At 45.4% G+C, this 24188-nt stretch overlaps 1 protein-coding gene across 4 annotated transcripts in view; it reads right to left on the bottom strand.

Moving 5' to 3' along the window:
• Positions 1 to 2119: 2119 nt before the first annotated feature.
• LOC119963329 (folliculin-interacting protein 2-like) overlaps positions 2120 to 24188 on the bottom strand; it is a 120867-nt gene continuing 98798 nt past the window's right edge. For all 4 annotated transcript variants that reach the window (XM_038792308.1, XM_038792310.1, XM_038792309.1 and 1 more), the window contains 5 exons: positions 20250 to 21699; positions 13325 to 13481; positions 12925 to 13122; positions 11133 to 11248; positions 2120 to 10039 (listed from right to left, as the gene is read on the bottom strand). In XM_038792308.1, coding sequence (XP_038648236.1) covers positions 9961 to 10039; positions 11133 to 11248; positions 12925 to 13122; positions 13325 to 13481; positions 20250 to 21699 — 2000 coding nt within the window. In that variant the 3' untranslated portion in view covers positions 2120 to 9960. The remainder of the gene's footprint in view (positions 10040 to 11132; positions 11249 to 12924; positions 13123 to 13324; positions 13482 to 20249; positions 21700 to 24188) is intronic.

The raw sequence follows: 24188 nt of genomic DNA, 5'->3' as shown, positions 1-24188 counted from the left end.
ATGCGTTGAGTAGAGTCAACGCGACCACAACTTGTGCCAGGCTCAGCGTGATACAATTTAAGGTCATTCACCAGGTTCATATGACAATGGCCTGGATGAGCAGATTCTTTAGGGTGCAAGATAGGTGCGCAAAATGTGCGGGAGGACCAGCGAACCACGTCCACATGTTCTGGGCATGTCCAAAGCGGAGGGGATTTAAGCAGGGGTTTGCTGACGTCATGTCCAAGGTATTAAAAACAAGGGTGGCATTGAGCCAGAAGTGGCGATTTTCAGGATGTCGCAGGATCCGGGATTCCAGGGGGAGAAAGAGGCAGACGTTCTAGCCTTTGCTTCCCTGGTAGTCCGGAGACAGATACTGTTAACATGGAGGGACTCAAAGCCCCCGAAGCCGGAGACCTGGCTATCAGACATGGCTGGCTTCCTCTGTCTGGAGAAAATTAAGTTCTTCTTGAGAGGGTCACTGTTCGGGTTTGAAGTTAAAACTCACCACTATTCTTAGAATTCCCCCTATACCAAAAAAGGGTCGATATTCTAAATGGTGAACAGGGATTCTCACTCCCTGACTCCGATGCCGGCTTCGGTGGGTGCTATTCAGGTCAAACTATATTTTCAAGTTATCCCCCGGTATAACCCATACCCTCACCGAAGAATTTTATCTACTTACCCCTTAGTAGCATCGATGTCCTGGGTCCTGCGTTGTTAAGTAAGTAAAGTAGGCTAATAACCACTGTTTCAGGTTAAAACATTTAAGTTATTTTATTATAATTTTTTTTTAAAGCTGTAAACTTTCTTAACAGAAAGGTTGCTTCTTGATTCTGGATCCTTCCTGTTGGTTGAAGGGACCTTCAGGCCCACCTTGACAATCAATCTTCTTTAAAATCTAGTCTTCTTTAGATGTATTCGCTGGTGAACTCGGTTGCTGTGTCCTATCCTTCCCATGTACCGAGCTGGCTATCTCCTTTCTTCGGGTTTATATTCTCTTTCGAAGAGTTATTAAGTTTTAACGACTTTATTGTAAATGAGCTTGTTTCACTTTGATTGTTAAAAAGTATCTTTGATGTAAACATTTGAATACAACTAATTATTCATTTTGGGCATAACGTCACCTCTCAGATCTGATTAAGTAATGCTTTGGTTTCAATAGGTGTTACTTTTATTTCTGTGATTTTGAATCGTTTAATTTTCCAATTGTCCCCAGCTCATAACTTTGCCTTTGATTTTGACGTTAAATTATGTCTCTCGTAGACAGGTCGTCTCCAATTTTCTTTTAATTGACTTGATGTTAGTAGAATTTTACACTTAGAATTGACACCAAATTCGACTGAGCATCATCCATCCTTTCCAGCTGTTTACTAAGAGAGTTAATTTCAATTAAGGTGTGAAACTTTGCTTTTAGCTGTATGCTAAAATTTAACTTGGTTATGACTTGTAAGACCTGCCTGTTTTAAACATTCGTCACTTAATTCAATTGAAACTCTCATCCATGCTTTTCCAGATGCTTCCTGAGATAGTTACTTTCAATGGAGGTGTGAGCCATTGTTTTAGCTTACCACATGGATCCTGTGTGTGTGTGTGCGTGGGGTGGGGGGGGGGGGGGGGGGGGGGAGGGGGGGGGAAGAGTTAGGAGTTAGGTTAGCATAGATTAGGGGGTTAATTAATGGTGGAACCTGTTGGGGAGGGAGGTGGTATTTGCACTATGTTCATATTTTCATGTACATTGTTTATATTGCTGCTGTTACAATGCCAAAAAATAACTCAATAAAATGTTTATTAAAAAAATATATATACCACGGCGCTTTATAGAAGAGGGAAAGACGAAGATAATCAAAAAGGATACAAAAAGGCAATCAAGCTCATCTTAACCAGTTGAAGTAACTATCATACTTAACAAGGGTGGGCGTGGGGGCCTAGGTAGGGTGCTCCTTCAGAGGGTCATTGCAGGCACAATGGGCCGAATGGCCTCCTTCTGCACTGTAGTGATTCTATGATTCCATCATTATCCCTTAATTATGTAACTACTGGGAGGCAGCCCCCAAAAATAACATGGGAAGTAGGCTTAAAGTGCACCAAATGCATACCACAGAAAATATATTATTGATCCAATAAAACAATACACAGGTTTATAATCCAATGGTTTATTGCACATAAAGAGATTAGAAATAATACACTGAATATTTACATAAAAATATCTGCACAACTACTCTTCCTGACATGCTATTCAATCCTCGCACCATGGAACTGAATAGATAACAATGACAAAGTAGTGGGTAGTGTAAAATTTCCTGCACTTGAAAAGTCCATTGCATTTTACTCTGAAAGCTCCAATTCTGTGGAATACATTTTGTAATTACTTTCTTTTCTTAAAAGTACACAGGCCTCAACTTTTTTACATTGCAAAGTTGCTATTTAATACAAACTGACAGGAAATTTAAAAAAACTATTTCTGAGCAAATTAGATAAGTTTAACTCCTGTTTAATAAAATTATGATTTTGACAGTGCTAAAATACTGAAGTCAAAGATCAAAAATTTGATGCACCACAAAATGGCATCTTGGTGTGCACGTTCAGAGTCTCACATATCGCTTGGCTTCCAGAATAAATTGCAAACCAGCAGGCTTGGATTTATGTATACAATTCAAGTGTCTGAAGGAGGTGGTTTGAGTAAAACTAGTACATCAACACTGAAATGGACAATAATGACAAATAAAAGATATCTGTGTCAGCTACATCTATTATTCTAGAGTCACATTCCAAAACTGTTTCTCATGCAGAAATGTTTTCAAAATTCATCTTATACCCACTTATTAGGTATTACAACAGAAAAGCGGCTTACATAAAGTAATTATGCTGAGCATAATTAAAACTTGCTTTTCATTAATACGCCATTTATCAATTTAGGAATTTGTTTTTACAGCAAAATTCAAAAACACAGAAGGACAAAACTAGACAGGTAAGACATTCAAAACATAAATGAACTCGAGGTTTGAATTCCTGTCAGTCAACTGAGGTAGTTTTAACAAGAAACAGTTCTCAGAATTTGCCAGCAAGTTCATTCCCAGTTAAAATAGAAACATACTTCAGAGTTTTCTATTTTTGAAAATAAAAAAACTTATGAAAATCCTTAGGTTTCTCAAGTTTTACATTTTTAAAAATTGATGTACAATACTAAACTTTAACAATATGTAGAAAAGCTTAATTTAGCACTTAATGTGCTAAATGCCAGGTACTTATACAAGAACTTAATATGCTGAGTTACTGCAGAATGAAACTGCAGCAGGGTGAATGAGAAAGCAATCATTTTCGGGTGCAAGCAAAAATCAACACAGATCAATAGTACTCTTCCTGGATCTGGCAATAATCTAAGTGGAGAAGCAAGGAAACAAAAAGTTGCTCAAGTTGTTCCTACTTAAACAGGTTACAGAGAATAATTTTTTAAAATGGCCACTTGCGCAAGATTAGTTTGCAGATTAATAGACTGACTGAACAATAAATACACCACGACCTGCTCTAACTAGAGCACATTTTAAAAAGGGACAATCAAGGCACTGTACACGAGTGTAATCATTGAGAAAACTCACTTACTACTTCAGCTTGCAAGCTTTGCACTCTTGTTTTTCTCAAACTATGCTGGGAGAATATTACTGACAACTGAAAGCTAAGCTTTAGATTGAATGGTTTATTTTAAAAAACAAATTAATATTGTACCTCAGGATAAAAGGTACCTCACTCAATGGTTGACATTCTGCATCCGTTGATCCAACAGTGCATTTACGTAGCTAATGGTGAATGTGTGGGTGCTACAAATAAAAACTGTGGTTAATAAAAACCATTACATAAATTTAGAACTAACACCATTTACCTCTGCGATACTTAACCCTCCAAGTAATCTGACAAGAACTTCTGAAGCTTGATGTGCATAGGTTTTGAACTTTCAATACATGGAGGGTATTAGCAGCTAGCAAGGGTATGCCCTGGTCGACCCTGCCCTTTTGTGAACCCCATATTCAGCTGGTAGTACCTGGAAGGGTCGGTTTCTATTCCCTTTATACACAAGTAAGGAAGCCAATGGGAAACCACCTCATGTTTCCTTTTCCCTCATCAAATATGGTCAGTACATACAGTTCTTACCAAGACAACGGCTTGAATGGGGTTGCTGCCGCTCGTGTTAATTCCTATCCGGTACGGACATCTATCAACCAGACTATCCTGCTACTGCATAATCCTCAAAAAACTCAAGGAGTAGATAAGAAAATACAAACTGACACAAAAGGAACTGTTGCTTGGAACGTTAGAACATATCAAGCAGGGAAAGGAGAAAATGTCATTCAAGATTGTTGCCGATTGTCAGTCAATTCTTGGTTTGTGAAATAGAGTGGATGGGAGCTGGGATGTATCAACACAACGATGGAGTCATTATCCACGCAGCTGGAGTGAATCATGAAAAAGGAGCTGTAGTTGATCTTGATCAAAAACATCACAAGTCCCTTTCAAGATATTGGGCTATTTCCATGAGAATCCTCCTTGTCAGAACAGCAGGTACACTTTCCAACTTGAGCATTATCTAAGTATTTGCCCTGACCTAAAGCAGGTCAGATGAGGACCGTGAGGCTTTCTATGAAGAACTAGAACAAGAAAACAATGTCGTGCTCAAGATATCATCAAGGGAGATCTCTATGCAAAGCTAGAACGTTTTTGTGTACAGTTCGCTGGCCCAGATGATCTTGGAGAAGACCAAGTTAACATATGGGTTAATTTTGTTCCAAAAGCACCAAACACATGGTTTAAGCATCACCATTGGAAAGATGAACATGGAAAGGTCCAGGCGACCAATTAAAAAAATCAGATTGACTTTATTACAATAAACAGACCTTTGAGAAACTTCGCTGAATAGTCAAAATCATATTCCAGAACAGACTATGACAGAGATCAAGTACTAGTGGCTGCCACTAATGAATGTCAAGTTGGAAATTCCGAATCAAATTAAAGGAAATTAAAGGAGACTGGATCTTAAACGACTCAAAAATCCCATCATTAAAGAAGCATTCCTAGTAGAGGTAAAGAACCACCTTCCAGCACTGCAAGTGGAAGAAACAATGAATGTAGAAGAGGAGTTTAACATGTTCAGGGCGATCTTAACGGAAAGTGCGAATGTTAAAGTTCCAACAAAAGCAAAGTATTTCAAGCAAAGATGAATACAGAAGAAATCATGGCGTTGATAAAAGGAGAAAATTGAAATGGCCAGAGACAGAATGTATTAGGCTGAACCAAGGAATAAAATAGAAATGCAGAGAAGAAGAAAATGGCTAAATGACAAACACATTTCAATGGAGAAAATAAAAAACCCACATCCTAAGGAAATTCATCAACTTGTTATTGAAAATTCAGGAAAGGGAACAACTCCATTGGATGTTTGAAAGTGAAGGGGGATTTAATTCTAATGGAAAAGGACGAAAGTCAGGAAAAGATTAAGTGAATATATGGAACAACTGTAAGATGATGCCAGAGGACCTTGACAACCAACCAAAAATGAAAACAGATCCAGAGATTTTGCAAGAAATGGAAAAGACCAGGACCAGTTGAAATAACAGATTATTGAAGCAGCAGAAGAGCCAGGAGCTGAAAAACTGATCATCATCAACAAGATCCACAACACTGGCATTATCCCGGAATATCCTGGTCTGTGAGATACATTGAACAATCAACCCAATTAAGCATGTTGCAAAAATAATTCTCAGAATGCCAATAATCAGCGCTAGTGATAAAATTAAATTAGAGATTGCAGATACTCAAATGTGGTTTTGTAGATAAAGGAAAACAAAATACAATCCAACTTTTAAAAATCTTGGCAGAAAGAAAGTCACGTTGACCTCCAACTATATTTTATTGATTACACTGAAGCATTTGATAAGCCCAACACAGCCAAATCATGTTGGAAGACATCAATGAAAAAAAATCTTTGATTCATCAGGAATATTTATTGGAATCAAGTAGTAAGATCAGATATGAGAAAGAACTCTATGACTGGCAAATAATCAAGAGGGATTAGACAAGGCTGCATTCTCTCATAGGACTCCCTATCTCCCTATACACCGAACGCATTCTTAGGAATTGAAGGATGGGTAATTAAAGGGCGAGAGGGAGATTCTCAACAACATCCACACTAAACGGACGACGCTGCTTACAACAAATGAAGGATTGCAAAAATTAATCAACACATTCATAAAAGGATGTAGATATGGACTCCCACTCCACTGAAAGAAAATATTCACTATGGTAATGACAAAGAAAGAAAGACATTCCAGTGTGCAGCATCACAGTACATAGAAGATAATTGGAACAGCCCAATCAATTCAATTATTTAGGGAGCACAGTAACATCTCTTGTCAAAAGCAATACTGAAATCAAAAAGGATTGGAAAAGCCAAAAGTGTTTTTACGAAATTAAGCAACATTCTAATAAATGTCAGCTTTGGTGTTGAAATATTACTGTGCATACTAAAATGTTACATCTGGTCAGCGATGAATTATGGATGTGAAACTTGGAGCAGAGAAAGGGAAGAAAAGACCATCAATAGCTTTGAAAAGTGGTGCTTCAGAAGTATACCACGGGTAAGGTGGGTGGAGGACGGAACAAATGAAGAGGTATTGAGTGAGGCCAAACGAACAAGATAAGTCTTAACTAATAAAAGACAACAAATGGAGTTAATCGGGCAAGTTATTTGTGCAGAAGGGTTGGAGTGCCTGATTACCACAAGAAGGGTTATCAGAAGAACAAGAGGCTGACAGGGAAGGATGCAGCTGGACAACATTAAAGACTGGCTTAACCAGAACTCCCAACAACAAGGTCATCCACTGTTCTATGACCAGAAAGCTTGGAAGATCATGGGTTGGCTAAGCATTTAAACAATGACATAAGGACATTCAAGGAACTGCAAAATACAGTTGATTCTAGCAAATTAGGCAGTCCAGTAGAAAAATCTTGGCAATGTCAGAAAATGTCAGATCAATTTGGATACTTCCCCACTTGCCCATGATCCACTGTAAAAGATAGTGAGCCGACAACAGTGATTTTGGAAACAGGATCAATTGTAGCTCAAGTGTGCAACCACAACTAATTAAACTGCAATCTTCCTAAAGAATTAGGAACACCAGCAACTTGGCAGCATCTTTATTCATATTTAAAATTAAATGATATTCATTTTAAATTTTATTTACACTTTTGAGTTCCAACTGCAATTACATAATGCTTTGTCACAAATTTGAATAATTCAGCATTTAACTCCTTTAAGAGCATTTTCAGGAAAATGAAAGAGCGTAGTCAAGGCTGCTTTAATACTCTCAATTGATTTGTGATCTGCTTTTGACAGAAAGGGGATGATGATATTAAAATCTATAATAGGGAAAAATAAACCGCATTGGCTACTGCATTTCGAAACAGAATGTACTGGAGCAGCGAACAGCAGAGTGATGAGATTTAGCTCCATGACTCAATGCTGACAAAATGCTTTTCATCCGAGTCCAGCCACCAAACAACAAGGAATCAAAGTGTGTGGTTACTGGTCAGCGAGCCTAAGCAGCAACAAATGTCAATTCCATCTAGGAGCCAAATCCTGATCTTAATCTTTGAGTCAGGCAGCTGAAACTTCACCCTGGCTTCGTGTCTGTGCTGTGGTATGTCCTATTTAGGGATGACATGATCCACGTATTTCATTTTCCATCGCAGCTACAGTGGGTTTTACAAATAAAAGTGGGCCTGCTGCACAAGAAACAAAGGTGGGATCAAGGGCGATATTCAAACTGTGGAGCATGGTGTCAAGCATGCTGGATAACATAAAAGTCATATTTATGCAACAAGTGAGAAATGCAAATATCCAGACTTAAATAATTTAGTTTATAACAAGGAGAAGTTGCATGGCTTTAGTATATGAAATAAATTAAATTAAAAACTTGGTGGAATATTAAAATAAAAGTCAATTTATGTTTGCTCGACGCCAAGAAATATTAGAAGTGGAGTTATATACATCAGTGCGCTGCTAATGCTTGTGGCAATGTGGTATGCTGCCCGCAGAAAGTGGCACACACAACATTTCTGGTTTCTGCGTCATTTTAAAGTTCAAGGACAAAACCTAAACAATCAAGTCTCCAATTTCTCCCAAATAATTAGCAATTATTAGCAACCCACTTTATATTAGAAATATTCTCATGTTCAGGTATGATGTTAATTTATTGGAATGCTATAATTTAAATTTAATACCTTCTGCTTTTCTGATTTCCAGAATGTCAAAAATGTAACCTCTAGGTAAAACTGGAAGTATTGCATTAAGGATCGCAAATATGTAACAGCTTATGAGCGTCAAACCTTCACTCACGTGTTGATAAGAGATTTCAGGATTATTCCCACCATAATTCTCGTCTTGAAATATGACCCTCTCTAGTTACGTGACAATGAACTATGTACTTAAATTAAAATTGTGTGTTAACAGAAGCCCCGTCAGTTTATTCAGAACTAAAACTTTAAAAAGTGAAAATATCCTGTCTTTTTATGTAAAATATAAAACATTTAAAGAGATGATTTTTCTTTGAGCAAAAGCTGGATTAAGGAACAGGGTAGGTGACGTTTTCCAGCCACTAATTTTACAAATAGAGCCAACATATGTATAAAGGTAGCGAACTCTAGTGTATTTTGCTGAAATTAATGGCAGAAAGATCATTTCCATGGTCTTCTGTGCATTATTTCGCAAAGCTGAGTTATCAATAAGATGACTATCCAGTTCTACAGGGAACACTATTGGCATGGGTATACTATAGGTCCTTTCTGTCCCATTCACAGGGTAAAGCATATTTTGGGATAATCATTGATTGAATTCTTTGTAGCTTTTAATTGGAACATTCTCCCAGTTGGTTTTCAAAATGCACTTGTATCACTAGATAAGACTTCTGATGAGATTCTTACTAGCTGAGATTGTACCATACGCATTTACACAAGAATACAGCTCCTTCTCTCTCCCTCCACCCCAATTGTCATTGTTCCTGTCACAACATCTTGGAATTCTTCTCTAAAATGTCCATCCAGAAATTATTCCACATGACCTCATTGCTGACATAACCTTATTCATTAACTGCAAAAGAGCAGTGTTTCTTTTTGTACAAAGCTGATGCCACAAGGTTAGCCCCAATATTCCATATATGTTGTCTAACAGAAACTTGCATAAGTTAAGAAATCATTGTAAACAATGCTCGTTTAAAGAAGATACCCCGTAAAAGTTTTTAAAAATATAATTCTGCCTAATATGTCCCTTTGAAGATGAATAGACAACTAAACTCACAAAACAAATCACCAAACCATTTGTATAAAGTAAACTGCTAAATCAGATAGCTTTTTTGCTGTGCTTTTGTTGCAGGATTGTAAGGTATCCTAGCGATTCAGAAATGTAAAATCGATAGATGTCATTTCAAATTCTTCTGAATAGGAATGCTATGTATAATTATGTACCAGATAAGGCAACATTTGAAGTGTCTCAGAAATGAAAAACACCACAGAAGCGAGCATTCAAGATAGCGAGAGCACCTGGTCGTTTTCTTTTTTAAAAAAAAGTCTGCTTCGTATGAAACACATGCTTTCATTGCAACCACTCTTAGTTCTTGATGAGTTTGTTTGGCAGACTTAAAATTCTATTTAAAAAAAAACAAACCTGAAACACTTGCCATTAAAATTCCTCACGGATAGATGGACATGTATCCCAGAAATTTTCCGAAAGATGAGGAAACATTTGCAGTTTATAGGATACCATCATAGAGAAGATTACCGAATGCACAATGTAGCACCGATCGGGTCATCATTCTGTGTAATACTTGTAACCGTCAATGTGCACAATGAAGTTTTCCAACTCAGTGCTATCCAATGCTCTCAGTCTGATTTTTAAAAATCCTTTCTGGACAAAAGCTGTTCTGAGGTTTTTGCTCATAAGAGTATCTGGGCAACATATGGAGAATGAGTACTTGCCACAGCAGCCAACAGAGGCAAGTCATTTGATTCAATCCTGAAAGAGAAAAGTACAACTGCTAAGTTGCTGTAAACAACATTGAGTGTATAAAACTCTCTGCGGTAAGCCAAAATGAAAATATATAATTCTAAAGAAAGTATAGCAATTCATAGAATGACATCTCAAATAATAGGCTCGAGCGACAATACATACAAGTCACCTCTCGGGGCCTGTTTCTATAAAATCAATTTGTTTATGTAAGGTGTGCCATGTATACAATTTGGCAAGATGACCGTTGCAGGACTGTAGGGCTCAAATTAAGTAAGGTCAACTGGAGGCTGAGTTAATAGTCCTGACCAAAAAAACATACCATATTCTATTCTAATGCACTAAGGAAAATATATTTGAAACAGCTTTTATCATTTTGCTAAACTGAAGTAATTCTTCCTCCCAAATTTATGAAGGCGCTTTCTCAAGGAACAGTTTTTGGGACCATTTACACACATTATAAACTTTTTAAAAAACTAGATGAGTACTGCAAAAACAAAAAGGTGCAGGAACTAAATTCCCCCAATGTTAACCCTGAAACAAACTTGGTACAAAAGATCAGCTCCAGACTTGACAAGAGCGTAAGCATTATTTGTGAGACAGACTGCCAATTTGGGAATCAATGGCTGACACATCAGAACAATCTTTTTTCTTTTACACACAAAAGTAGTTCAGTACTGGAACTTTATAGTAATACAGTAACTTGGAAAACCAAACATATTTGTCACTGGTTTTCAAAGAAAATTGGATAAGTACTTGAAGCAAAGAAACTCGCAGAGCGAGCGGGATAGAGTGGATTGCTCTGCGTGGAGCCAGCATAGATTCGAGTGGCCAAGTGAACCCCTTCTGTGCTACAAATGACTCAATGACTACGTCCTTTTGAAAACAGTAAATGTAGCGCGAAAGGGAAAAGAAAAATCAATTTTCATTAGGATACACAAACAATTCAAGAAAATGTAAAATTCAGCACAACAATCTGCATACGTTTAAAAATTACAGCGCCATAATTTTCACAAGTTTAGTGAAAACTATTTAACAAAGACACAACAGGTTTAAAGTCAATGAGTATAATATACAGATTAATTCAAAGGTTCTGATTTACCCCAGCACCACTCCCAGTTCTTTTACATGGACTCTAGTGTGGCCTTTCAGGTACTCTGACAGCATCTTGCTTTTAAAATAAAGCTCTTGAAGTCTGTCCTCAAGATGGATTACACACTGTAAATCGAAAGAGGAAAGAAATGCCAGAAATTGCTTCAACTCTTAATTTCAAAAATAAATGCTGGGAAATGTATCGAAATACTAATGTATCGTAATACGAAATAAAACAAGGTTCAATACAGGTTTAACATTATTCTAGATAACCAAAGCCTGGTGCTTGTTTTTTTTTTCAAAAAGTGGCCCTGATAACCTGTGGCACAACTTATAGTAATGAGTGTACTCGTACTCATGGTGTCTTTGTTCCTCAATCTCACCAAGACTTGCACTTTCCAAGAATAAGTGATCTCCCTATTCTTTCTTCCAAAATGTACCAACTCACATTTACCTGTGTTGAATTTCATTTGCCAACTATATACCATTCTGCAAGTTTATTAATGTTCTCCTGTAATTTGTAGAGTCCATTTCAGTGTGGACTATCCAGCCAATTTGGTGTCATCAGCCAATTTAGAAATTGTGTTTTTGATTCCAAAGTCCAAAGAGTTAATGTAAATCATGAACAGCAGTGCTCCTAGCACAGATTCCTGCGGAACATCATTGCCCACTATTAGCCACTGCATAACGATCCTTTATTCACATACTCTGCCTTATCTCTTGAAACCAACTCATAATCAATTCTGCGATATCCCCAACTCCTTATTCTTTAATCTTATTTGAGTGTCTATTTTGGGACATCTTATTGAAGGTCTTTTGAAAATAGAGGTAAATTACATTTACTGCATGATATTTGTTGACTTTCTTGGTCAGCTCCTCAATACATTCAATAATATTGGTTAAATAAGATTTTTTCCTTTTGAGAATTATGCTTACTATTCATTACTGTACTTTTTGTTTCTAGACAATTTTATATTCTTTCCTTTGGTAGGGCTTCCATTATTTTCTCCAGATTCTTCTAAAATACATGAATGCATATAGTACTCTGGGCTTTATTAATAGGGGCATAGAATACAAAAGCGAGGAGGTTATGCTGAATTTATACAAAGCACAAGTTAGACTTGAGCTGGAATATTGCACACAGTTCTTGGCATCATAGTTTTGGAAGGATGTGAACACATTGGAGAAAGTACATGAGAGGTTTACAAGGATGATTCCAGGGATGAGAAACTTCAGTTATGAGAACAAATTGGAGAGGTTGGGACTGTTCTCCTTGGAGAGAAGGCTGCAGCGGGGTGGAGATTTAGCGATGTTTAAAATCACGAGGGGCTGGATAGAGTAGATAGGGAGAAACTGTTCCCTCTCATAAAAGGATTGAAAAATGAGAGGGCACAGACTTAAAGTGACTTCAGGTCTGGAATGCATTGCCTGGAAGTGTAGTGGAGGCAGGTTCAATTAAAGTATTCAAGAGGGCATTAGATAATTACTTGAATAGAAATAATGTACAGGGGTATGGGGAAAAGGCAGGGAAACGGCACTAAGTCATAGTGATCGATTGGCAAGCTGGTGTAGACACAATGGGCCAAATGGCCTCCTTCTCCGCTGTAACAAATCTGAGAGTCTGTGAACTCACAAGACAGCAATTGCATTCTTATAAAAGTCAATTAGCACTAGCTCTGCCCTTTTGTCTCCAGGGAAGTAAATTCATGTAATGCAATGGACCTTATTTTATCGCACAGGTTGTTGTGGCCATGCAGCCAGCCAAATTGCAACACATTGTTTGGTCGTAACCTTCTACTTACATAATCAGGTGGAAGTTGTAGTTTGTAGAGTTGAAGAATAGACTGGAGCAGGGACGAAACAAGGTTAGAGACCAACACCTCTTTGCCCAGTTTGTTGTCCATCATTTTCCTATGGCTTGTCGCCACTTGGACTGACCACTTATCTGTGTCTGCAATAATACAGATAGATTCTGCAATGGGTTCATCGAAAACAGGGTGCTAAAGCAGACAGGGGAAAATGTTCATTACCTGGCATTTCATATTTCCATCTTGACAATCATTTGAAAACAATGTAAATAATCAAACTCCACTCAAAAATATGGAAGCTAATAAGAAACAATTTGAAAAGTGCAATCAATATGTTAGCAGGAGATGGTAAAACAGCATTTTCTAGTGATACTACATTTAACAAAACACTTACCTGCACAGCATGAGCTAAATCTGCCATTAAACACTGCTTCAGCTTCTCATCAGAGCTAGTTCCATGTAAGACCAAGTCTGGGACATACTGAGAACAGTAGCCACCAAACAAAGATTTTCCAAAGTTATTAATACTTGGCCCGCTGCTCATTTTAATGCTGTAACACAACCAGGGGGAAAAGTTTGCATTTATAAAATATATAATTTGATGCATATAGACAGGCACATAACAGCACCATTCACTTATCCTTATGTAGGATATATTGCTCAATGTTTTAAATGTTTACTTGACAACACACACAAACAGCTTTGAATACTGATTGCCTTCTTTGGGTCTTTTTGTCCAATTCTCCAACTTGTTTTCAAAAGGTACATCCATTCAAAGATGCTAGATTTGTCATTACTCATCCATGAGTTCTCCAAATGTATGCAGCCTTTTCAATCCTATAGGACATCAAAGCCAACTGCATCTGCTCCTCACCCAGTTATCAACATACACACTTTTAAACAGAAATAACTAAGCAATAATCAGCAGAGGCTAATTTTTCTTTTCTCTAATTGGACTAATTATTGCACCCGAGTTGTTGTCACATCCAAGATCAGCTATACAAGCAACTGCGAATCAAACTGGGGCCTTTCAGATTGCAGCACTTTAAGCATATGGTAAAACACCCTGAATCACAAGTCCTCTGATGATCTGTTTCATCAATAAAATGTTTAAGTTGCAATCAACATGAAACGGGATATAATGAGGGACAAGCAAGCTGTAGAAACTTTATGAATTGTGTAGTAATTGTGCATAGGCTCCATGATGTGGTATATTTCAATATGCATATATGGAAATGAAAAGATAAGCAAACAATTTCATGTCAAAAAGGCGACGAATTCCTTGTGTGTGTTCAGGACAGTTTTTTGCAGTAATATGTCCCAGAGCTAATAAGGGGGCAGAATTTATTAGATGTAATAAGCAATGAGCCAGATTTTGTTAACATCCTCGTTGCAGGAAAGGCCGACTCCGGCGGGACGGGACCGGGGGCGACTCCGGCGGGACGGGGGAGGGGGGACGGGGGAGGGGGGACGGGACCGGGGCCGACTCCGGCGGGACGGGGGACGGGACCGGGGCCGACTCCGGCGGGACGGGGGCCGACTCCGGCGGGACGGGGGACGGGACCGGGGCCGACTCCGGCGGGAGGGGGGGCGGGACCGGGGCCGACTCCGGCGGGAGGGGGGACGGGACCGGGGCCGACTCCGGCGGGACGGGGGACGGGATCGGGGCCGACTCCGGCGGGACGGGGGACGGGACCGGGGCCGACTCCGGCGGGACGGGGGACGGGACCGGGGCCGACTCCGGCGGGACGGGGGACGGGACCGGGGCCGACTCCGGCGGGACGGGGGCCGGGGCCGACTCCGGCGGGACGGGGGACGGGGCCGACTCCGGCGGGACGGGGGACGGGGCCGACTCCGGCGGGACGGGGGACGGGGCCGACTCCGGCGGGACGGGGGACGGGGCCGACTCCGGCGGGACGGGGGACGGGGCCGACTCCGGCGGGACGGGGGACGGGGCCGACTCCGCGGGACGGGGACGGGGCCGACTCCGGCGGGACGGGCCGACTCCGGCGGGACGGGGGACGGGGCCGACTCCGGCGGGACGGGGGACGGGGCCGACTCCGGCGGGACGGGGGACGGGGCCGACTCCGGCGGGACGGGGGACGGGGCCGACTCCGGCGGGACGGGGACGGGGCCGACTCCGGCGGGACGGGGGACGGGGCCGACTCCGGCGGGACGGGGGACGGGGCCGACTCCGGCGGGACGGGGCCGACTCCGGCGGGACGGGGGACGGGGCCGACTCCGGCGGGACGGGGGACGGGGCCGACTCCGGCGGGACGGGGGACGGGGCCGACTCCGGCGGGACGGGGGACGGGGCCGACTCCGGCGGGACGGGGGACGGGGCCGACTCCGGCGGGACGGGGGACGGGGCCGACTCCGGCGGGACGGGGGACGGGGCCGACTCCGGCGGGACGGGGCCGACTCCGGCGGGACGGGGGACGGGGCCGACTCCGGCGGGACGGGGGACGGGGCCGACTCCGGGGGGACGGGGCCGACTCCGGCGGGACGGGGGACGGGGCCGACTCCGGCGGGACGGGGGACGGGGCCGACTCCGGCGGGACGGGGGACGGGGCCGACTCCGGCGGGACGGGGGACGGGGCCGACTCCGGCGGGACGGGGGACGGGGCCGACTCCGGCGGGACGGGGGACGGGGCCGACTCCGGCGGGACGGGGGACGGGGCCGACTCCGGCGGGACGGGGGACGGGGCCGGGGCCGACTCCGGGGGGACGGGGCCGGGGCCGACTCCGGCGGGGCGGGGGACGGGGCCGACTCCGGCGGGGCGGGGGACGGGGCCGACTCCGGCGGGGCGGGGGACGGGGCCGACTCCGGCGGGACGGGGGACGGGGCCGACTCCGGGGGGACGGGGCCGGGGCCGACTCCGGCGGGACGGGGGACGGGGCCGACTCCGGCGGGACGGGGGACGGGGCCGACTCCGGCGGGACGGGGGCCGGGGCCGACTCCGGCGGGACGGGGGCCGGGGCCGACTCCGGCGGGACGGGGGACGGGGCCGGGGCCGACTCCGGCGGGACGGGGGACGGGACCGGGGCCGACTCCGGCGGGACGGGGCCGACTCCGGCGGGACGGGGGACGGGGCCGGGGCCGACTCCGGCGGGACGGGGGACGGGGCCGGGGCCGACTCCGGCGGGACGGGGGACGGGGCCGACTCCGGCGGGACGGGGGCCGGGGCCGACTCCGGCGGGACGGGGGCCGGGGCCGACTCCGGCGGGACGGGGGCCGGGGCCGACTCCGGCGGGACGGGGGACGGGGCCGACTCCGGCGGGACGGGGGACGGGGCCGACTCCGGCGGGACGGGGGACGGGGCCGACTCCGGCGGGACGGGGGACGGGGCCGACTCCGGCGGGACGGGGGACGGGGCCGGGGCCGACTCCGGCGGGACGGGGGACGGGGCCGGGGCCGACTCCGGCGGGACGGGGGACGGGGCCGGGGCCGACTCCGGCGGGACGGGGGACGGGGCCGGGGCCGACTCCGGCGGGACGGGGCCGGGGCCGACTCCGGCGGGACGGGGGACGGGGCCGGGGCCGACTCCGGCGGGACGGGGGACGGGGCCGGGGCCGACTCCGGCGGGACGGGGGACGGGGCCGGGGCCGACTCCGGCGGGACGGGGGACGGGGCCGGGGCCGACTCCGGCGGGACGGTGGACGGGGCCGACTCCGGCGGGACGGGGGACGGGGCCGACTCCGGCGGGACGGGGGCCGGGGCCGGGACCGACTCCGGCGGGACGGGGGACGGGACCGGGGCCGACTCCGGCGGGACGGGACCGACTCCGGCGGGACGGGGGACGGGACCGACTCCGGCGGGACGGGGGACGGGACCGACTCCGGCGGGACGGGGGACGGGACCGACTCCGGCGGGACGGGGGACGGGACCGACTCCGGCGGGGCGGGGGACGGGACCGACTCCGGCGGGACGGGGGACGGGACCGACTCCGGCGGGACGGGGGACGGGACCGACTCCGGCGGGGCGGGGGACGGGACCGAGGCCGATCCCGGTGGGGCGGGGGACGAGGCCGACCCCGGCGGGGCGGGGGACGAGGCCGACCCCGGTGGGGCGGGGGACGAGGCCGACCCCGGTGGGGCGGGGGACGAGGCCGACCCCGGCGGGGCGGGGGACGAGGCCGACCCCGGCGGGGCGGGGGACGAGGCCGACCCCGGCAGGGCGGGGGACGAGGCCGACCCCGGCGGGGCGGGGGACGAGGCCGACCCCGGCGGGGCAGGGGACGAGGCCGACCCCGGCGGGGCGGGGCGGGACTAACATCTACAACAGTAAAAGCTAAATATGTTAATGGATAAATTGACAAAAGCTGATAAGCTTGCTCGACGGGTTGTTCCCAGGGACAAACATCAGCTGTTTCTGGAGGATTGTCAACTAGGTGAAAGATTTGCTTTGGTCTGCCTGCAACATGCGAGTCTTCTAGTACAAACAGTTGTTCCCCATCGAGTGTTGCAGATGGCTCATTACTAAGCCCATGACTACATGCGGAGGGATACACTAAAGCTTGAAGAAGCAGCTACAAAGGCGGAATGGCTGCAATGCCAGATGTTATAGTCTGTCTTTCGTCTTGTATTGTTGTTGTTGTCCCTATGGCTTTGTTGGGGGGGCACGTCTGGCCCCTCTTCGTTCTTTTCCCATGTCACCTCCTGATATTTCCCTGGGTTCCACCCTTGTGCCGCCACCCACCCCGCACCCCAGTTCCTGTTGACATTGTGTGGTCCTGTTGGCACCTACCCAGCCCCCAGGGAACAGGTCTTGGAACGGACTGATGAATAGCCCCCATGCTTTATGGAAGCCCTCGTCAGCCCCTGGGATGGCGAGGCTGGCAATTTAAACAGGAGTTGAGACAGGGCAGAATCTGCAAGCCATTTCCTGGAGGATCTCTTTCTCAAAGTGGTTTAGCCAAAGCATCTCTTTACAGCAAGTATTCCTGGGCTGGCTAATTGTATTTAAAAGTGTGTGCAAGGATGAGCCTGATACAGTTTAAGGTGGTGCACAGGGTGCATATGACTCGGGCGAGAATGAGTGGGTTCTTTCAGGGGGTAGGAGATGAGTGTGAGAGGTGTGGGCGGGGGCCAGCGAATCACGCGCACGTTTTGGGGTTGTGAAAAATTGGGAAGGTTCTGGGTGGGAGTGCTCACAGTCTTAGCCAGGATAGTGGAGGAGGAGGAGGTGGATCTTTGGTGGTGATATTTGGGGTCTCAGAGAAGCCGGAGCTCACGGAGAGGAGGAAGGCCGATGTCTTGGCCTTCGCCTCTCTGATTGCACGGTGGCGAATTTTGCTGGAGTGGCGGTCGGCATCGCCACTGGGGGTAGCGGCTTGGTTGGGTGACCTGTACGACTTCCTGAGATTAGAGAAGATAAATTATGAGTTAAGGGGTTCTTCAGGCGGTTTTTTGGAAAGGTGGGGGATGTTTGTGACCGTGTTTGAGAAGCTGTTCACCACAGGGGAGGGGGTGAAAAAGAGGAAAATTCTGTACAGACTGTATAGTTGATTGTAGAAGCATGTTTCCCGGGGTGTTTGTTCGCTGTAACCTGTTTTGATACATGTTTGTAATAAAATACATTTTTAAAAACTGTACTTAAAAGTGGATTTTGACCCGAGTTGGGTTCTGCTTGAGTGGAGTTAAAAGATAGCAGTGAGGATTTTGTGTTTCATTGTTAAGCATTGCTTAATTGGTAAGTGTAAGCCATTTTTCTTTATGAGATTAAAGTTAGTGTAATAAAGTTTGTTTTAATACATCATATCCCTATTTCTATATGGAATCACTCCTGGAGCGAAGTATCATTTTCTCACAAATTAAATAAAATATTGGGATGTCTGTCCAGCATCCTAGCAACTGTTGAGGTCTGGTCCGGGACCAGAATAGTACATGTGTTTATGAGATCATAAGAAATTGGAGTGGGTCATTTGGCCCATCAAACCTGCCCATCATTAAATAAGACCATGGCTTATCTGGTTGTGGCTTTAATTCCATTTTTCTACTTACACTCAAGCCTCAATTGTGGTGTACATCAACTCGGCCTTGAATATATTCCATGACCACGTCTCCACTGCTCTCTGGAGAACAGAATTCCCAAGACTAATGACCTTAGAAAATAAATTCCTCCTCTCCATCTCAAATGGGAGAAGCCCTTGGTTTTAAGCTGTACCTCCTAGTTCTAGATTCCCCAAATGGGATATATATTATATGTTATAGAGATCAAGTCCCTCCTAACACAATGATAACTATAGCTGAAGCTCCTGAAGGTGAGGACAAGTTATTGATCTAGTTAGGAGATTGCCTGAGCGGCAGGAGGCAATGGGCAGCATGCGACTTCTGGGGTCCACAAGGATGCACTGGAGTCTTTCAAGACATTAAAGGGGAACAGATAGGGTAGAGAAAGAAGCTATTTCCACTGGAAGGAGAATCTTGGACTAAGGAACGTAGTCTAAAATTTAGAACCAGAGGCCGGCACATGGCGCAGTGGTTAGCAATGGAACTACAGCACTGAGGACCCGGGTTCGAATCCCGGCCCTGGGTTACTCTCCATATGGCGTTTGCACATTCTCCACGTGTCTGTGTGGGTTTCACCCCTCACAACCCAAAGATGGGCAGGTTAGGTGGATTGGCCACGCTAAATTGCCCCTTAATTGGAAAAAAAAAATAATTGGGTACTCTAAATTTAAAAAAAAATTTTGAACCTAAACATTTTGAACCAGATTTAGAACCTAAAATGTAGAATAAAGTTAGGAAACTTTCAGGAATAAAGTTAGGAAACATTTCTACATCAAAATGGCTGCAGATATTTTGGACATTCTTTCGTAAACAGCAATTGACATTAGGTGAGATTGACAGATTTCTGTTGACTATGGGTATTCAGGATTTGGGCAAAGAAGGATCTATAGAGCTCCATGACAGACATGCAATGATTTAATCAAATGACGAACAAATGGCTAAATGGCACGCTTCTGTTGCTATGTTCCCAACTTTTATTTAAATTCTCTCCTGAAGTTAGAACAATGACCCCTTATGGACTGTCGGTGCTCTATTGCTTACTCAAGCTGCAGCCCTAAACTGTTAGCCAAGACAGCATGGATTAAGTTATTCAATTTGAAGAAAGCGTGGCTAAAAGGAGTCACATCAGAAAACTTGATCTAGTCAGATACAATAATTCACCACAAAGCAAGAATCTTCTTGGACTGTATACATCTATGGCAGACAATACATTGATGTACAATTATAAGAACCAATATATGGCCTCTTTTGGGGGAATTTTCTATCAAGCCAATCTTCTGTCACGATAAATTTATAAATATTCTTACCTTGGTGCTGGAAGTTCAAACTCCTCCATGGTGTCTTGTCTCTCACCAAAACAGTGAGGTCCTTGTGCAAGTGAGTCGTGGGCCACATCCTCATCATCACTATCTCCAAGAGCGCTATCAGAACTTTCATTTCTGGGAATGTCACCATCTATCTTCAAGTTAACGTTCTTCCCCAAATTCTCCTCTTCCCCACATGGGATATCAGCAGAGGCCCTGGCCCCATAGTCCTGATTTTCAGAACGAGTGTCAACCAATTCATGAGGAGGTATTTCCACAATGTCACAGCACAAAGTCCTCAGTCTTTCAATAGTCGCCAAGTTGTTTTCTTCTCTCGAGGATCGAGAAGATTTGAGTGTTTCCTTATCAATGGTGATGCTAGCAACCTGGTCAGCTAGCTCATCCACTGTGCTTGCTTCAATGTCATTGTCATCAGTGAAATATTCAAAGATATTTGTACTTCCTTCGCAGGAAGGAATTCTCACATAACGGTTCTGCTTTTCTGGCATTCTTCCTGTAACCTCAGTCAGCTTCAGTTGGTCCTCAGCAGGTTGGCCTTCTCCATCTGTTTCTGAGAAGTCAATACCCTTCTGCATTTGATTATGGTTATTTTCTCCACCTTGGTGACCCCTGAAGTGTTCTAGCTTTTCTTCCATTTCCTTCCTTCTAATTTCAAGGTCTGAATCAGGTGACAATGAACACCCAATCTGAAAGAGAACTCTGTCCTGCAGGTGTGAGCTCCTTTGATGAAACCTGTCTGGACAATTTATTCCAGAGGTGATGCTGGAAGCTGGAGACGTTTCCATTGGGGGACTGCTTGCCAGCTTAGCTACAGTTGGTGATGCAGAATAAGAAGATCCTTCAGTTAACCCGACCGCCTCATGCCCAAGCATTTGTATCTCTGCATTACATAATTCAGTCTCTTGCACAGCCGGCACTGCCTCTCTTCTGTTCTCCTGAACCAAAACTGTTACTTCTCTGCAAATATTAGCAGCATCAAATTTGGCTCCATTCACAACTGAGGAAGATTCACTGCATTGTCCAGAAGCCCACTTCTCATAGCCATCAGATTCAGTCTTTCTGATGTTGACGGTCTTGGATTTGAAATCTATTTGTGTTGGTTTATCTAAAACTGTGATGTTTCCTTTTCCAGCATTTGTCAGAGATCGAACTGGAGTCATGAGAGCAGAGTCATCCTTATGCACAGTGACCACTACATACTCCGATTCTTCCACTTCTCCCTTCTCCAGTGCAGTGGAGATCTTAGTTCCTGTCTGTATGTTCTCACCTTCCTGTAGATTCCCCTTGCACAATAGCTGGTTCTCTTCAAGATCGGAACACCGTATGAAGTAACTAAGGACATAAAGTAGACGTTGAACTAGCTCCTTACGCTTTCCGACCACTACGGTCCTGGTGAGCCTCACGGGAGAACCAATTGCTCCGTATAGATCACCTTGAAAGAAAGGCACAGAATTGCTAACAATTATAAATACCAAAACAGAAAATATTCTGAGGTACGCTGAAAATATCATACAGCCTTTTGGAAAATAAACCTGCCTCATCTTAAATGCCAGGCATTAATGAAACATACACAAGGAGTTCTCCCGTATCCTAAGCAACAGTTGACCCCCAGCAGAACAGATCAACTCATTGGTGTTTGTGTGACCTTACCGAGCACAAATTGGCCGCGGTGTTCCCTACATAACACTTGAAAGTAATTCACTGATTGTGAAGCACTTGGGATGTCCCAATGACATGAAAGGTAAATAAATGGAAGGTCATCTGGAAGCATGAAAACAAGGATGGATTTTTGGCACAGATCAAGTCAGGTTCTTCCATCAGACCACACAATTTGCACAGACCCAAGACTCTACAATCTAACAGGGAAGCATACTAGGTTGAACGGATCCATAATCATCAAAAAATTTTTTTTAGAGTACCCAATTAATTTTTTCCAATTAAGGGGCAATTTAGTGTGGCCAATCAACCTACCCTGCACATCTTTGGGTTGTGGGGGTGAAACCCACGAAGACACGGGAAGAATGTGCAAACTCCACACGGACAGTGACCCAGAGCCGGGATCGAACCTGGGACCTCAGCGCCGTGAGGCAGCAGTGCTAACCACTGCGCCACCATGCTGCCCAGATCCATAATCATAAAAATCATTAAAGAGATACCTGCACACTGCCTAGCGGTGTTATCTCTGTTCCTGCTAAACTTACTGCTGCTATTCATTTTTATTTTAAAAACAGCCTCCATTTTTTCCTATGTGTTAATAGCTCATACTCGCTCAGACTGTTTCAGATTGCTCTCCTGCCGCTGACACCACAGTCAATACTTCTTTCTCTAGTTCCAGCTGCTCTGCCTCCATCCTGGGGGTTCTTTTTTGTTGCATAAAGTGCCATAGTTGCTCTTATACTTTAAGCCTGCTGCATTATGATTGCATTCTATTACTTTCCTCCAAACCCCTGGATAATTATCTGAATCCTGCAAAGAAAAACTACAGCCTTTACAATCTCCTTCTACATAGTCACAAGATTTTAAATCTGAGAAACTCAAATTCCACATTTGCTTCCAAACTTGTTTCTGTACTAAATATGAAGATTGGCATTGCGTTAAATTCCTTTAAAGTTCACATTTTAACAGCCGGGGTCAACATTGTAGCATTTTAAAATAATATTTTGCTGATGGAACAGTTGCTACTTGCATGAAGTATTAAAGGAGGAACACCACCGTTCACCGCTAAAAGGTAATTGATCTGATATAGCATTAACATCCTGCAGTTATTTTGGCCTGTTATCAAAGTTACAAGGTGAACTGTTGAGTTAATCATGATGATATGCTGAAAAGTACATCATGGGACAAGGATCATTTACAAAATAAATTCAACATTTTTTCTAAAGTAGTTATCATGGGCTGGATTCTTTAATAGCCGGCGTTGTAATCGCGTTCGGCGATCAGCCGGAGAATCAGAGTTCCCGACCAAACTGGGGGCGGCGCCGCTTTCGTGACGCTCCGCCCCCTCCATAGCATGCCGCACCACATATCGATGGCCTCAGGCCCGCCCGCCCCCGATGCTCCGCCTCCGACTGGCCGGGTTCCCGACGGCGTGGGCCGTGCGTGGTCCCATCCTGTCAGGAACTCGCGGAGGCTGCGGACTCAGTCCAGCGCCGCCACAGTCGGGGGAGGGCTGATCCGCAGGCCGGGGGCTGGGGGGGTAGACACTTTATTAGGGTCTGGGGGCACTGTGGGGGAGTGGTCAGGGGCGCGTGACCCGGACAAAGGGGGGCACTTTTGCGAGCCTGGTCCGCGAGCGGGCTCCGCCATGTAGCACAGCATGGCCGCTGCAGGCCGCCGTCGTGCACATGAGCAGCCACAGACCAGGCAATTCTCCGGGGCATATCAGCAGCTAGAGCTGGGTGCTCTACACTGCCGGCATGCTAGCCCCCAGTAAAACGGGGAATCGGTGGTCGTCTCACGCCATTTTTTCTGGCATAAAACACCACCGTTCCCACGCTGGTGTGGGGACATTGCCCCAGAAATGGCAAATCCAGCCCTATGGCTTTGTCAGAGGGAGGTCATGCCTACCAGGTTTGATTGAATTTTACGGAGGTGTGTAGTTGAGAGTCGCATAGTTGATGGAGTTTATATGATTTCAGCAAAGCCTTTGATAAGGACTGATAAAAGGTAAAAGCACATGGGATCCAGGGTAACTTGGCAAGTTGGAACAAAAACTGGTTTAGTGACAGGAGATAGAGGGCGGCGGTAGAAGGGTGTTTGTGTGACTGGTGTCCAGTGGCATAAGTGCAAGGTCCCTTATTGTTGTGTGATATATAAATGATACAGATGAAAATGTGGGGGGAGGGAACGGGGTGGGGAAAGGAACGATAAGTAAGTTTGCGGATGGTGGTTTTATAAAATAAAATTAGAGTACCCAATTAT

Source organism: Scyliorhinus canicula, chromosome 3 (assembly GCF_902713615.1).
Source record: "Scyliorhinus canicula chromosome 3, sScyCan1.1, whole genome shotgun sequence".
Classification (NCBI taxonomy): Eukaryota; Metazoa; Chordata; class Chondrichthyes; order Carcharhiniformes; family Scyliorhinidae; genus Scyliorhinus; species Scyliorhinus canicula.
This window is presented reverse-complemented; position numbering and strand designations above follow the sequence as displayed.